We start from the raw sequence: 16,150 nt of genomic DNA on the forward strand, positions 1-16,150 counted from the left end.
GAACCTCAGGCAGAGAGTGGGCAGAGCTGAGCTTCAGCCACGTGGCTCCCGCCCCGACCTGCTATGCGTGCGGATGGAGATCAGCCTCCCTTTCTTTCTGTCTCACCTCTGGAGGAGGCGGCCCGGCTGTTGCGAGATTCTTCTGTGCACTGCTCTGGAAAGCAGTGCGTGAGGTCGAGGCAGATACATCAGAGGCAGCCCAAAGATGACCTCTGAAAGACCACGGGCCGGCCTCTGGCTGAGCCATCAGAGGACCGCGAGGCCACCTCCTCCAAGGATCCGGCGGCCTCCCCACCCACACCCCGCGCCTCGGACCGAACCAGCGCTTCTCACCTGAAGAGCTCACGGATCTCCCGGCTGTCAGCCTGGAATGGGATGTTACGCACCAGGATCTTGGACGTGGTCTGCTTTCTGGGAACTTGTTTCTTGCGAGCGGATGTCAAGGCTGGCCTGGACGGTCGGGGGAAAGGGTTCGGGTTATTCGGGGTGTAGGATGCCCTCCACAGACTCCCTGCCCTCCCTCTCTGTGCAGGTGAGGGAGTCAAGGAGTCGTTGTGGACAAGGCAGAGATGAAATGGGAGGGAAGTGGTCTCCTGTGGGGGACATGACCATGTTCTCAAAACGGCCGTAGACCAGTCAGGCCACCTACCCACCTCTGGGTCTCTCTTGCACATCATTTGAGAGACCCAAGGGCCAGCAGGGACTGGAGACAGGAACCCTGACGAGGGTGAGGCCCGTTCCACACCATATCCAGTCTCCACTGTCCCTTTCGGGATGCAGCAAGACCCCAAGTGGCCCACAGGGCTTATCTGAGACTTTCCACCGCTCACCCAAGGGGCATCATCCCAAAGCCCTAGAGCAGTTTCTGGCCTGGGACATGGGCTGGGGGTTAGAGAGGAAACTGATCCGGGGGCTCAGGGTCCTCTCCAACGTGTCCCCATCTCACATGCGCTCCTGCATCAAAACGGGGCAGGGCTGTGAGCAAGAAGCTGATAACTGGGCTGTGGAAGCCAAGTCGGACACACAGGATCTGAGTGATCTTGGGCAAGTAACTTGGCCTCTCTGGGCCTCCGTTTCCTCAACTGCACAATGGCCTTAATAAAAGGGCTGGCCTCGTCATACTGTTTGAGGACCCGTTGAACACTCTGCATGGTGCCTACCGTGAGCTAAATGTTCCGTAAATGGCGGCAAGTTGTCATAAAGACGATTGTTACCACTCGCTTCCTTCGGTAAGGATCGCCACGAAAACAGCAACTCACCCCCCCACTCCGGCTCTGTTTTCCTTTCTGGCATTCGCCACCACCTAACCGCATCGTATGTATTTGCTCGTGTTTCCCTTTGCAGTCTGTCCTCTAGGCTGTGCTGTCCAATATTGTGGCCACAAGCCACACATGGCCAGTTAAATCTACGTGAAAACAAAATTCGAAATTCAACCCCTCCATTGTGGGAGAGCCAGCATCCAAGATGGCCCCTGTGAGCCCTGCCTCGCAGTATTCATGCCCCTGAGGAGTCCCCTCCTGGGCTCTGTGTGACCAATGGAAGACAGACACCAACAGTGACTCCTGAGACGAGGTTGGCAAAGAAACTGTTGCCTCCTTCTTGCTGTCCCTTGGATCCCTCAGTCTGTGGGAAAAAGGAACACAGGCTGCGCCAACAGCCATGTGAGGGCGCCATCTTGGAAGGCGATCCTTTAGTCCCAGGGGCCCTTCAGATGAGGCTGCAGCCCTGGCCGACATCCTCACGGTAACCTTGAGAGACCGGGAGACGGAAGTACCCCGCTAAGCTGCTCCCGAGTTCCTGAGCCGCAGAGACCATAGGATAATAAATGTTTGCTGCTTCAAGCTAGGCCTGGGATACCGTTATGCAGCAATAGAAAACACAACCACCCCCCGCCCCTTAAGTGCTCAAATGCCACAAGTAGCAAGCCGTCGCTGTATTGGATGGCACAGAGGCAGAACATCAGAGAGGAATGCCACCACTGTAGAAGGTTCTACCAAATACACGGCCCCAGTACGTGAGCACCGCAAGGAAACTCCATTCCCAGCAACTGGGCAGAGTATCCAGAACACGGCAGGTTCTCTCTGGTGTTTTGCTGAATAGAAAGATGACTCGATCAGCACTGGCTGGGCACTGAAAGCTCGCAAGGTGACTTTAGCTTGACTCCCTGCAGACAGGGTATGGAAAGGAAAGATTGCCACCGCCGGCGGAGTGAGCATGGGCATGGCATGTGCCAGGCGCTTCACACACACCCTCTAGCTGGTGCGTTTTACTTCGCAGGCCAAGTCAGCCACCCAAGGCCACGTGGCTCTGGGACTGGAACCCACAGCTGTGGGGCTGAATGCCTGGAATCCCACTGTTCCCTCACAGCTCAGGAGCCCATCCCGAACCAGGCCTTCTTCTCCCAAAGGGTACTCCCTTGGCACAGACTGGGCTGGGCGAAGGATACCAGAGGTGGCCTGGGGGCTGGGTTCACGAGCAGCTTTGAGAACAGAGAGGGAAGAGAAAGCAGTGGCTCCAGGCCAGCCCCGGGCGGCTCATCGGCTCAACGACCACAACAAACAAACAACCTGCTGAAAACTACCAAAAAACATCTCAAACCGGCCCTAGGACCGTCAGAGGCACTTCAGGGGGATCAGCTCATTTAGACATACGAGTGGGCAGAGGACAGGAACAAAAATAAATTCTTAGGAAAAAACCCCACTACTTCAGGAAACTGGTCACTGGACAGACTGTTCTGTCTCCGTCTCTAACGCCTACCGAATCTCTTTTGAATTAACTAGAGACTGTCTCTGGGCTCTGTTGTCCAGCTCCAGGAGAGAAAGCCCCATAAAGGCGGATGTCTAAGCTTTTCTTGCTTCTCCTGTTCATCCAAAACCCCAGCAACTTGCAACTCATTGGTGGGTTATTTGTATCACCAAGATGAGCAGGACATGGTTATTTTTCCTATTCTTGCTCCTTCGATGACAATACATGTGTGTGAAGCATTGACTCAAAGACGGGTTCATCACAGAAACGGGCCTCGGAGCTGGCAAATGGGACACCAGCTTCATGAAGAAGAGTCCCACACAGTGAGGGGTTCCGGCTGGGGCGGGGGGCGGGGTGGTCATGGCAAGGGTCTGGGGCACCAGAACCAGGCAGAAGGGACTGCCCCGGGTCAAAGCAAAGATGGGGCATTGAAGACTCACTTGGTGGCTCGTTCCGAGATCCTCACTTCCAGCTTGTGGCCATCCACGACGTGACCCTAAGAGATAAGACAACACAGCCTGTCACTCTGTCCTCCCAGAAATATTCACCCGTATCCCCTGTCCTTCACCAGAGCGGGCTTCTGCGGAGGGGAAGGGAAATCTCAGAAGGAAGATGTTCCCAGGCAGAGGGGCCAGCTGGAATCAAGGACAGAGAACAGCTTCTCCTGGAAATGGCTCACGCCGAGCCCAGGCAGCTGCTGGTCACGGAGACCCAGCCTTCCGATGTCCTCTCGAGCCACGCGTGGGCCTTGACCTTTATGCCACTGGAGGGACACAGAATTTTCCATCGTGTGTAAGCGTCTGCAGGCAAAGGAAGCCCCTTCGGTCTGGCTTGCAGAGTGAGAGTTCAGGTTAGATTGGATGCTTAAGAAAAAAAAAAAATCTAACCCACAGAGAGGTTGCAAGGAAAGCTAGGCTCTCACGTGGGTCCCTTAAGGCAAAAACTGGCGAATTAACAAAATCACCCTCGAAAATCGCTTAAATCTCCCGTAAAATACACCATGCATAGTTCCATGTAAACAATTCTTGGAGGCAACGTGCGTGTATGTGTGCACACAGGGAGGTACAGAACGTAACGCGGGAGGCGTGGGGGGTGGCGTTTTACAGAAGCCTGCAGCACGTGGCCCGTGGTAACGAGGCTGGACTTCCAGGGACTCTTCAAAAACAGTAAGAAATCACACTCCAGAGATCTGGTAATGCTTGCCTCCCCACGAGGCAGCAACTGGGCCGAAGCCAAGAAGTGGGTGCCCCTTCGGGCAGGCCCCACGTGCGGGGGTTCTGTTCTGGGTGATGCCTGCCTCTTTGTCCCTTATGCTCCCCACCCCCACCCCCTGCCCCGCCATCACCGAGGACATGTGAGTCTGAGCCCCGGTGGAGGCCAGAGAGCCTCTCAAAGACAGCAGAGGCCCCAGGGGGCTCCCTTCCCCATCGTCCTACCCCAAACCAACTCAGCCCTTTGTGAAGTGGCTTTGAGCCAAGGTCATCAAAATTCTACAAAAACAATCATATCAGCCAAGTGCCCGGCTACATTTCCGATAGCCCCGAGGCCCTTCCCCTGCAGGGGAAGCTCTGCTGGGACAGAGAGGGGTCCCTGAATGGGCGTCCTTTCCACACTGAGAATAGCCCAGCCGGGCCCAGCCCAGGTACATTCGCACAGGGAGAAGGAGAGCTGGGGAATGGTGTGCTGCCGGCTGTGCCCTGCCTTGTACACTGGGCTCTATTTTACCTTCCCACTGCTGGGCCTCATGCCGGGCAGGCCATGTCCTCCCTTTTTCTTGGGCCACAGTTTTCTCCTCCGTAAAGAACTGGACATGTAACATCCTGAATACGGCTTAAAAGGGTCCCTGAGCCTCTGGACGCCCTTCCATGGACTTGGGTCTAGAAGCCTGATCTAGAGGAACGATCATGAGTGCTCTGGCTGCAGGAGGGAAAGGCAGGTGGCAGCGGGGAGCACGTAGGTCTACGGAAAGAAAGAGGTACGTGGAGGGGGGGCACTCCTCCTTATCCCCTCTGCCGAAGGCCCTGGGGATGGGGGGCAGCGGGGAAGAGCGTTGAGGACACTGTCCCAAGCAGAGGCCTGGCTCACTGTAGGGCACAAATCCCAGGCTGTCCCACTCCCTGTGGCCCCAGTTCAGCTCCTTTCCCACTCCCGCTCCTGAGGGCCCTGCAAGAAAGCACTGTTCTTTTCTCTGAAAAGGATGCGGAGTCTCTCTGTCCAAACAGCTTGGAGTTGAGATCCCTTGTCCCCACTGCCTCCACCCCGGCCCAGGCCAAAAGTCTTTCCTGCCTGAATGACTCAGTGATCCACTCTCTGCACAGCAGCTCGAGTGACTGACTGGAAGCATAAACCAGTCCCCTCCCCCGTGTGCTCCAAGCCCTCTGATGGAATCTCACTGCCTTACACTGGATTCCATGGTCCTTAAAATGCCTACAAGATCCAGATCTAGGTACCACCCACCCCACACTTCCTCCTGCCACACTGGCCTCTTTCTGCCTCTCAAACAGACTCAGTGCACTCCTATCTTAGAGTCCCTGCCTCATGCCCTTTGCACATGCCGCCCCCGCCAGACTGCTTCCCCCAGATCTTTATGTAGCAGACTCCTTCTTGTCAATTAGGTATTAGCTCAACTGTCACCTCCTGAGAGTGGCCTCCCCTGACCACACAGTGTAAAGTAGTCCTCCCAGCCCATCCAAGTGCCTGCTTCATTTCCATCCAAGCACTTCTCATGACCTGGTCCAGTGTATTTACTCAGAGGTCTGCTCTGCCAGGCTTCCCCACACCAGGCACAGAGCTGTGGCTTAATGAACACACGGCAGTGATGACATGAGGAGGGTTCTTAATTTTTCTTGGGCCACAGTTCTCTCCTCCCTAGAGAACTGGAGGAAGTGAGGGGCCCAGGAAAATGTGCACTTCTTTGCACTCTCACTCAATTTCGGGAGCACTGACAGGTGGGGACCCCCCCCACCCCGCCTCCACTACCTGCCAAGTGCCTCTGGGAACCTCGGCTGAAATCCCCACCTTACCTGGAGCTGCCTGAGAGCCTTCTGGGCCTGCTCTGGCTTCCTGTATTCCACAAATCCAAATCCCATGGAGAGCAGCACTCCTGAAGGAGAAAGGCAGAAATCACTGGGGTGAGGTGGGGCGGGGAGGGCAAGAAGGCGAAGAAAGCACAAGCCCAAGTGCAAGGGTTCCAGCAGGCCCCTGGGCGTCCACTCTTTTCTCTCTTCCTCATACCCCTCCTTCATTTCCAAAAAGACTTCCGCTCCTGGCTCGCCATGGATTACCAGTCATCTTGAAGAACCAGTCGATGAAGTTATAGAGCCGTCACCTGAGGCCCAGTTGACCGTTAATTAACAGATGACTGACATGATAATTAACTTTGTAATAGAATTCCGCCTTTGGGAGGGAGAAGGAATGAACACGGATGACTATCGCTATGACAAGTGGCGCAGCGTCTGCCTAGGCCGTCCGCCGCTTCCACACATGAGGCAGAAGATGAATATGTGTGTGAAAGCCAAAGGCACCAGAGACTTCCCCTTTGCAGGTCTTTCCGACCATCCGATTACGGCTGCTCCTGGGTTTCAGATGCCAAGGTCAGATGGGGAAGGCGGCTGCATTGTACAGACCTCTCTGGTCCCCTCCTTCTAAGGCCGTGAGGAGCAAGGGAGAGCTCAGAAGTTTATTGGACACACTTGCTTCCGACTTGAGGTCTGTGCGTGTTCTGTATGTATGTAGAATTGGGGGGGCAGCTTGTATTTTATGGGGTATTTGTCTGGTTACACTTTGCCCTACAGCCAGAATGTGACATGTGCCTACTTCCCCCCAACCCAAAGTTATACAGATGTGTTCATTTCATTCTTCCATTTTGTCACAGTTGAACTCAGAGGGCTGGCTCAAGTCTGATGGGTCCAAATGAGGACTGAGATATACACCTTCAAGTCGCTCGCCGGTCCCATCTTTGCCTCTACTGTACTGTTTTAAGACCTGAGCCTCGACCGCGTGGACCGCTGGCTTGCATTTCCATTCACAACCCCATGCTTTAGAATGAGGTGCCATGAGAAAGTCCACGGAATTGTCCACATGTGGCTCTGTGGGCCACAGATGAGAACCTCGGACAGACCTGTTGGCTGCCAGGCAGTGCTACCCTGTGACAACCATGAACGCTGGTTTCTTCAGTGGATACTGGAAAGCACTGGAAGATCAGGTAACTCTTGCTAAAGTAGGCTGAGGGGCGTTCCTGAGGGCTGAAAGGTTGGCTCCACAGCGTCTGATGCCTGAGAGTGGGGCAGTGACCCTACAACCCACAGAGGCAGCCCCAGGCAGAGCTGGGGGCCCCTCTACCAGCCCGACTCACCACCTGGATGTCAGGGGTCACCTCCCTTCCCGAAGCCCCTGCAAGTGAGCCTTCACGTCGCTCACTTGGTACTTAGCTGCCTTTCTTATGTCCCAAACTAGCTCTGCAGCTCCTGGAGAACAGGCTCGGTAGAATGTTCCAGAGGTTCTACATCTGGGTTACCCTCGCCCCCTACCCAAAGCCACAGGTCTTTTTGCAATCATCCTTTCTGACTGGTTTCGTAAGAAATACCTGCTTTGTTCTTCTTCTTGGAAACAGAACAGCTTTTCACCGTCCCTGCTTTGGAAAACACCTGGAAAGGAACGTTAACGTGTGTCAGGAGTATTTCAGGCTAACTCTGCAACTGGTGCAGGCGCATCCTGAAAGACAGAGGCTACGGATGGGGCCAGGGCCCCAAGAGGCCAGGACTAACAGCAGAGCTAACACCCAGATCACGCCTGAGGTGCAGACACTTATGGACTCTCTTAATCCTAAGTGTCAGACCCTTGGATTATCTCATTCATCCTAATCAGATCTTTAAAACCACTCTACCAGGGGTGCCTGGGTGGCTCAGTCAGTCAAGCATCTGCCTTCGGCTCAGGTCGTGATCCCGGGGTCCTGGGATTGAGCCCCATGTCGGGGTCCCTGCTCAGCAGGGAGCCTGCTTCTCCCTCTCACTTTGCCCCTCTCTCTGCTCCTCTCTCTCTTCCATGCTCTCTCTCTCTCAAATAAGTAAGTAAATAAATAAATAAAATCTTAAACCAAAAAACCACTCCATGGGAAGATTCACCTAACAACCCCATTTTATAGATGGGGAAACCAAGACACAGAGAGGCTAAAGGACTCACCCAGGATTGCACTGTTAGCCAAGAGTGAGGCCGGGGGGCGCCTGGGTGGCTCAGTGGGTTAAAGTGGGACCTCTGCCTTCGGCTCAGGTCATGATCTCAGGGTCCTGGGATTGAGTTCCGCAATGGACTCTGGGCTCACTGGGGAGCCTGCCTCTTCCTCTCTCTCTCTCTGCCTGCCTCTCTGCCTACTTGTGATCTCTGTCTGTCAAATAAATAAATAAAATCTTTAAAAAAAAAAAAAAAAAAGTGAGGCCAGGATCCACATCCAGGCAAGTCTGACCCCAAACCTGGGGCAACACGAGGGGAACCCTGTGGGCTGGGTGCTGCTCCCCGTGGTGCCTCCGATGGGCTCATGGCCCTGGGACAGTGACTTGACCTCCTGAAGCTCAGGCCTCACACGACACATGCGGAACCTACACGTCACCCTAGCAGTGACTCCCAGCTCCTGAGTCGGAAGCTCGGGTGCGTCTTCTAGGAAACAATTCCTGATGACGTTCCCGTACTGGACCCAGGAGAGCCGCACAGCGGAAATGAACACCAATGACATGCTGTTTTCACCTCTTCCGAGCAATCCGGCATCACCGGGACCTGCCTCTTTACAAAAGCAAACCCAGCCCGGACCAAAACGGATTCCGGAAACAGCCAACGAGAAGTCCCAGGGTGCGTTTCCGGTTGCTCCACACAGTGAATCTTTGCCCCAAAGGTGCTGCTGCTTTGGCCACCATGTCCCTCTGCCATGGCCGCTCTCTCAGTCAGCAAGAGGACAGTCACAGCACAGAGACTTGGCCAGATGGCCTCAGCGGAGGCTCTGTCCTCTTTTGCCTCCCCAAAAAGGAGACACCAAAATCTCTCCCTCCAGATGCAGGCTTGCTCCCCCCACCCACCCCGCACAGCACTGTTCCTCTGGAACTCAGTGGACCTCGTTCCCCCATCTTGAGTCCATCTGTGGGATTTGGGAACTCAGGAGAATTTTTAGAAGTCCGTGAGTTCAATCCTTACGGCCATCTTGTTTTTTCCAGAACCAGTCCATGGCGGTCAGCCTGCTAATAATCATTGGCATTGAAAAAAAAAAAAAAAAGTGCCAAACCTAGTTCACAGAAATCTCCCCACGTTTCTCAGCCCAGCGGGGACCTCGCAGACCCTAATCCTTTGGAATCGGAGGCCCCATTTCCCTATCTCTGGCCAATTCCTTCTCAAGGGCCCCCGACCCCACTCAGGGTAGGACCCATCTGATATTTCCCAGACAACTACTTGGAGATGCCCATCTTTGTACCCTCTGCCCCACCCCGTAAGAATGCACAAACCCCCTTCCCATCCATGGATTTCAGGCAGGGCTGCCCTACACTCATTCCCGCGTCTCCTGCCTGCTCCCATCAGGCCAGGAGGTTGTGCTAATATTTGCTTTTGGGTGGTTAACGCCACAGAAACAGCTGACGGGGCGTTGGGGGGTGGGGTGGGGGATGGCTTTGTTTTCTGAATGTGCAATGCTAACACGCACAGACGACAGCTTTCACACTGCACACGCCTCCCCAGCCGCCCTGACACGTCCCCTTCCATGTCTGTGGGTGCCCCTCCCAGCCCCCAGGCTGGTCTGCCCACGGCTCAGGTCCCTGGGGGAGATGCCGACGGGACAGCCCAGCAGGGATGGAGGGGCTGGTTGCTGGCTGTGCAGCCCCATATCAGCGTGAACCAGATTTAGCAGCCTAATAAACCAACCAGAATGTTAGCAGACGGGCTTCCCCGCCCCACAATCTCCTTCCCCGTTCTCAGCCATCACTCACTTCCTTCAGGGTCTCCTCCGTCGTGTTGAAGTTGAGATTTTTAATAAACAGAGTACACCCAGGGAGGCTCTCCTCCTCCTCCTCCTCTTCCTCTTCCTCCTCTTCCTCCGCCTTCGCTGGACTGTCTGCAGCTCCTCCCTCTGCTGGCTTTTCATCTTCTGGGGTCTTGTCTGGCACTGGGTCCCCCCAAGACAGAATACCATTAGATGTCAAACCCATCAAAGGTCTAAGTCCCGGGCCTAAAGCACAGAACCTGCTAGACCAGAGGGGTTCTGACTGTGCAGGAGGCACTGGGAAGGGGCATGGATTCCCAGCGACCGCAGGGTTCTAGCTGCTCTTTGGGGGAAGCTATGGGGAGACCGGGGTGGGGGGTGAGGCTGTCCTGCCTCCAGCCACTCTTTTAAACAGAAAGGAATATGAAACACAGACCAGAAGTCTGAGCCACAGACCAAGCCCCACTAATGTGAGCCTCAAAATAAATCACTGTGTGAACTGTTCTACTGAACCCAAAACCGAAGTAACGTGTTACTTTTCCGCAAAAGCGACACGGAGCGAACTTTCAAATTAAAACGGGCCTCAAAACTTACAAAAAATGACAGGGCGGCAGCAAAATGTGAACATTGTAAAACCCCCACGAACCTGAGGAATGTTACGTTCAATTAGGATCCCTAACGTACATAACTTCGGGGAGGCACACACGTAAGAGTGTGCCTTATCTATATTCGACAACATAAATTCAGAGTTGCGCATGATAGCCAAATACTGAAACAAAACAAAACAAAACAAAACAAAACAAACCCCCACCACCACTCAATACTCATAAATAGGACACTAGGACAGTTACAGCGCCACCAAAGGGTGGGACGATATGCGTTCATTAAAAATGATGTTTCTGTCCATGATGATGATCTGAAGTTATCCCTGTCTGAAGGCAAAGAAAGGCCTTTCTGTGGAATATGGGAAAAAAAAAAAAAAAGAAAAGAAAAAAAATGATGTTTCTAAGGAATGTGTGAGGACAAACAAGGACACTTAGGATGTAAAAAATTATGAGAAAAATTAAGATCTGAACTAATAAAGAGCATAAACCCAATCACGTTCCGAACACACAGCTCCTGAGAGACACACGGGGGAGCGAAAGCTGGAAGGGAAGGCAGAACGTGTCCTGGGTGTTTCTGGAGAACGGGATTACAGAGCGCTGTTGTTTCCAGGCCCCCAGCCCTCCTGTCACTCGGAAGGAACAGCATTTCAGGAAGGGGAAGGGCAAACAGGAGGCTGTGTATCAGCAGGTGGGTGGGTGGCTGCAGCACAGGGCCAGCCGTGGTGATGTGCGGGGACGTCACCTGGGGGGTGACAGAAGGCTCAGAAGACTGAGATCAGCACCATGACCTCTAAGAAGTCCTGTTGTGATGAAATGCTTGCAGTTCAATGTCCTCAATGTCCCCAAGTCCCATGATCAGGGTCCGGGGTCACATCCCACCTCTGCACACAAGCTTCTGAGGCTCCGCCCACTCTGCGGAAATCGGGGTCCATCTCAGAGGTTCTTCAAAGTAGTCATGAGACAGCACCCTCACACCCGTGTGGTTCTGAGCAGGGGGCCCGTCCCTCCATACGGATCCAAACCTGGCCCGTCCTGCCCAGCCCAGGCCCCAGGGAGGCAGCTCTGTGCACCGGCTTCCGGCTGACAGACACAGCCCTGTCCTCCCGCACACCTGCACTCAAACACTTCAAGCTTCTTGGGGTTCGAATCCTCCCTGCCCACTCTCACACTGAGTACCGCCGCCGCCTCACGTCCGCCTCCCCTGCCCCTTGTGAGGCAAGCAGAATGCTTGCGAGGCCTAATTAAGCTTCAACCGATTTGTCATGAAACAACACTTTCAAGCCCCGATGGCAACGGGTGGCCGTGATGATGTCGTCTGTCTCACATGAGCTGAACAGACAGCCTTTGCCCCTCCTGCTCCCCTGGAGGTGAACCCAGAACCCAGACCCTCACTCCAGGACAAAAAAGAAGAAATCAACACAAAGGCTCCTCCCCCAGCCAAGACACTAACACAATTTACCCAACAAGGGACTCCATGGTGTGGCTGTTTGTAGTCCACATTCAAAGCAAAGCAGGGTGGACTTAGCATTGCTAATGACAAGGAGGCGAAGCTATGCAAAGTAGCTAAGACTTGGGGTCTGAATGAGAGCTTCAGTGGAGCTGAAAACCACAACCTTCAGCTGGGAATGACATTTCCACCCCACTGGCTCTCCTTGCATTTGCCATCTCGGAGATGAAAGCCGGGGGTGGGGGGTGGGGAAGGACAGCTGAGTAGACCCCTCTCCCCATCCTCCCACCCCTGCCCCACACACCAGGCACTGGGCTTGATGCCCCAGGTGCACGGTCTCATTAGTGACTATGGGAGCCACGTCACAAAAAGTGGGTGGCCTGTGACCAACGTTGGAGGCTACTGCCTCTGAGCCCTAAATCCGAGGGATCTTCAGGTTGGGAGAGAGGTTCATGGAAGACCCAAGAGATTCTTTTTAAAGAGAAGACAGAGGTGGTGATGATGGTGACCAAGAAGGTTCGTGGTGAGCTTAAAGGGGCAGCCCCTGCTTGGTACCAGCCAACTGCTGCTGTCAGAGGACAGCTCAGGGTGGTCCCACGTGCAGGTCTTCCAAGAGAAGCTGAAAATCCACCTTTCGACAGAAAAGCCCGTGGTTCTTTAATCTCGGTAACTAACTCAATGGCCTGTGGCTTCTGTACCAGGCAGTGGTCAACCAATAAACCAAGCAGCTCATCGGGCCTTGGTGCAGTGCTCCCCACACCCAGCCCGTGCACAGTCCGCCAGCAGAGACCGACGGCCCTCCCAAGGGCCCAGAATCCAGCCAGTTCCCGGTGTCCCGGGGGCTCAAAGGCTCCCCAGGACAGCAGCTCAGGGGAGCCCAGCCCCATCCCGCCTCCCTGCCCCGTTTCTAAGAGCTGTGTAAAGGGTCGGAGGCACCTGCCCTAGAGATGGGATATTTGGGTTTAGTGAAAGCTGAATGGAGCTTATGGTCAGGTTGGATCGTGTCCATGGCAAGTGAGCTGCCCTTGACCCTGCCCAGAAAGAACAAGGGGACGGTGAAGGCGGCCAGGACCTATGTCCACCCCAGGTGTGTGGCTGGTCTGGCTCACCGGCTAATCGGTCGACCAGTAGCCCTGACCCCCAACATCAGGGACGAGCAGCCAGCTTGAAATAAAAGACATGATTAAATTGGCCTGGCCATCCTCCAACAGCACAGAGGTGTCTGTGGCTTCTCTAAACCTCGGTGTCTCTAAACCTGCACCCGTAACTGCCCCTGGGATGCTGGGAGAAGGGACAAGACAAGGGGGCTGGTTTTGAGATCTGCTGAAAAGGAGGGGCCTGGAAAAATCAAGAGGCCCACAGACTAGCACAGAGCGGTGAAAAGCACATAGGCCTGAGGAAGGAGTGACCCGGGTCAGACAGAGTCCTGGTGATGTCACTCAGTAGCGGTGTGGGCCACACCTCAGAGTCTGGGGGACCGGGTCCCTGTTGGCCACATCCCTGGGGAGGCCTTCTGCTCTCCAAGTGGCCAGGCCAGGCCAGGCCCGGCTGGGGTCCACACCCGCGTCCCTGTCCAGAGAGATGTGTCGTGGAGGCCCAGTGCCACGGCTGCAAAGCCCAAGGTCATTTTTTAAAGCACTTCTGCTCCTGGTCCGAGTGGGGAGACAGAGAAGAGAACCAAAAACGAGATGCTGTGAAACCCAAACAGATGTTTGCCAACAAAATCACCAGAAACCAGAGAAAGCGGGAAGTAAGGAAGGGAAGCGGGGCAGGGCCAGAGGGTGGGGTGCAGCTCAGGTGGGGGGAGGATTTCAAAGCAAGGTGGGCTGGAGGGGGCTGGGGCAGGCCGGGAGGATGTGCTTCCATCTGTAGTTAGCACAATAAAACCCAGTCACGCATCGCCACATGGGGCTTTATTATAATCAGGCCGCAGAATTTACTGTGGCCCCCCCCCTTCCCAGCTCTGGGCGCTGAAGGCTGACAGCAGAGACTGTTATCAGTTGCAAGCAGCTTTCCAGGACCTCCCCCGACTCTGAGCCCTTTATCTGGAGGTGAGGGTCTTGCTTGTGGGGAGATAAAACACACTGTCCCCCTCCCTTGAGACTGGTACAGAGAACAGGGAGCTTTCCAGAAAGGAAGGAGGCGGTGGGGAAAAGAAAAGCTCCATCCATTCCCCTCCCCGCTCCCTTCCTTCGGGGCCTGAGGAAGTCTAGGGCTTGGAGGCTGGCTGAGCCCCCGCGTGATGGGGCTTGGGGAAGCTTCTGGAACGAGGTGGAGGCCCAGGCAAGGGGGAGGAGCAGGTGAAAAGCGACAGCACAGGAGGCTGGGGAGGGGGCTCTGTATGCGATTCATGTCAGAAAAGGAACAGAAAGGACAAAAAGAGGCCCAGGAGGTGAACTCCGTGGGAATTCACCTGGTGACATGGGCCTCAGCAAGGCCTGAAATCAGTCCAGACACGCACGGCGCCCTGTGTGAAATCAGGGCCGCACCCCGGCCCCTCTGCCAGGCTCCACGGGCTCCTTTGTGTGAGTCTCGTCAGCCCCAAGAGGCAGGGCCTGTCAGGGGGAGTCTGTTTTGGAGGCTCTCGACACAGCAGCACAGGCCCCGGGAAGCAGGGCACAGTGGGGCAGGCCGGACTTGGGTACACGGTCTCCACAAAGCCTCTTCTCTGTGAGCTCTAGACATGTCCGTCCACACGACCCACTCCTGCTCCCACTGCAACATCTCAGCCACCACCAACGGCCCCCGTCTGTCCCCCCACCAGGCCTCGACTGGGGAAGAGGGTCTGCGTGGCACCCACTGGGGTCACCCTGGCTCAGCAGAAGCTGGTGCTCACGGCTGACGATGGGCCACCCACCCTGGCTTCTGCTGCCAAAGCCACCAGAGACGCAGAGTTTATCGGTGCCTTCCCTGCGGGTCTCACCATACTCTCAACAGTGCCCTGAGAAGTCGGCATGGTCATCACGCCCATTTTACAGACGCAGAAACCAAGCCTCTGAGAAGGACGGCAGCTCGCCCTGCTGTGGGGCTGCGAGAGGACAAGAGAGATGGTAACCTCCCCAGGAGCTCTGAGCTGCACCCTGAGGAACCCGAAGTGCTCGGGGCAGGGCCTGGCACAGTGTGAGCACCCTTGGGTTCACTCAGCACCCTGCACTGCTCTCCTTCCGGACGCTGAGTTCCAGTGGTGAGCCAGCAGAAAGGTACCGCCCTGTGGGATGGACTTTCTAACAGCGAAATCAGGAAGACAGACACCAAGGAAATGAGCCTGTATATGGTTCTAGGAAGTGGGAGAGGGCTAAAACAAAGCAAAGGGTAGCTTGTGGGGTGGGCGTCAATCAGTACCCCCAGAGGGAGCCAGGACTGTCCCTGTAATTGGTGCTGGCACCATCTCACGCCACTCCGACCGCTGGGAAGGCGAACGACCACTGGAGGATGACCCCTCCAACACCACACTCCTACTGTGTGCCCGAGGCTTGGGACACAAAGGCCAGGATAACCCTCCCCCTACCTTTCCAGGCAGAGAGAGGCAGAAACCCTTCTTCCTGCATCCATTCACTCTGCCCACACATGTTCATGGAGCCAGACTATGTCTGGGGCCTCATGGGGGGCAAGGCACCCAGCAGTGAGCAAGGCAAGGGGCCACACCAGGACACGTGCAAACGAGTGGGGCCACTTTGTACCAGGCTCAGTGGTCCTGCCAAAGAGGTGGGAAATGGGCCCTCGTTCCCGGGAAGTCTGTGTGCCCGAAACAAGGGCCTGCTTTGGCCAAAAATTATTCAGGTTCAGGATGAGCAAGTGAAGTGAACGGTGAGGTGGCTGAAGTTTTTGGGGTGATGGCTGGTTAAGAAAATCACAGGACTGTGTCAAGAGAAGTTTTCCTGATGGCCGCAAGCGGGTTTTGAAGGGAACCTTAATCCCATCTGAGGACAGAACTAGGTTGGTATCAGGGCTACCGAAGGCTCAGATGGTAATTAGTAAGCCTGAGGACCGGGGGGCCTTCTGGAGCCTCGAGATGCAGAGACCAAAGAACTCCCCTTCCTGATTGGAACAAAGATACCAGACTAGGGGTTCCCAAGTGCCCCGGACCGACAGGGCTGGTCCTGAAGGGTTCACAGACTCACGACAACAGACAAGTGCAGACAGCCCCAGGAGGTTTATGGACAGTGAGGGCTATTCAATGAAAGGCCTGCTCTTTAATCTGAGAATTCTGCTCGCCCCGTTTTTGCTCTGAGATACCCTTTCTGGGAACGACGATGGTAGATGGGAGCCTTATTTTCTCAATTCTTATTTCAATACATGGCTAACTCTATGGGGGGCTGGGTAGGAAAGTGGGGGACACTGCTGATGAGCGCTCCTAACATGTGGGGAACAGGACCGCCAGTCCTTTTCAAAATTTTT

General features: G+C 55.1%; 1 protein-coding gene across 1 annotated transcript in view; it reads right to left on the reverse strand.

The window, feature by feature from the left end:
* Nucleotides 1-16,150, reverse strand: part of LOC111156417 (RNA binding motif protein 19) — a 118,022-nt gene that overhangs the window by 77,847 nt on the left and 24,025 nt on the right. The window contains exons 17-21 of the mRNA XM_022517298.1: nt 9,708-9,883; nt 7,331-7,391; nt 5,769-5,848; nt 3,186-3,241; nt 334-450 (exon numbers count right to left, since the gene is read on the reverse strand). Of these exons, the coding sequence (XP_022373006.1) occupies nt 334-450; nt 3,186-3,241; nt 5,769-5,848; nt 7,331-7,391; nt 9,708-9,883 (490 nt within the window). The remainder of the gene's footprint in view (nt 1-333; nt 451-3,185; nt 3,242-5,768; nt 5,849-7,330; nt 7,392-9,707; nt 9,884-16,150) is intronic.

This window comes from Enhydra lutris, unplaced genomic scaffold (assembly GCF_002288905.1).
Source record: "Enhydra lutris kenyoni isolate GAN:26980312 unplaced genomic scaffold, ASM228890v2 scaffoldscaffold46, whole genome shotgun sequence".
Classification (NCBI taxonomy): domain Eukaryota; kingdom Metazoa; phylum Chordata; class Mammalia; order Carnivora; family Mustelidae; genus Enhydra; species Enhydra lutris.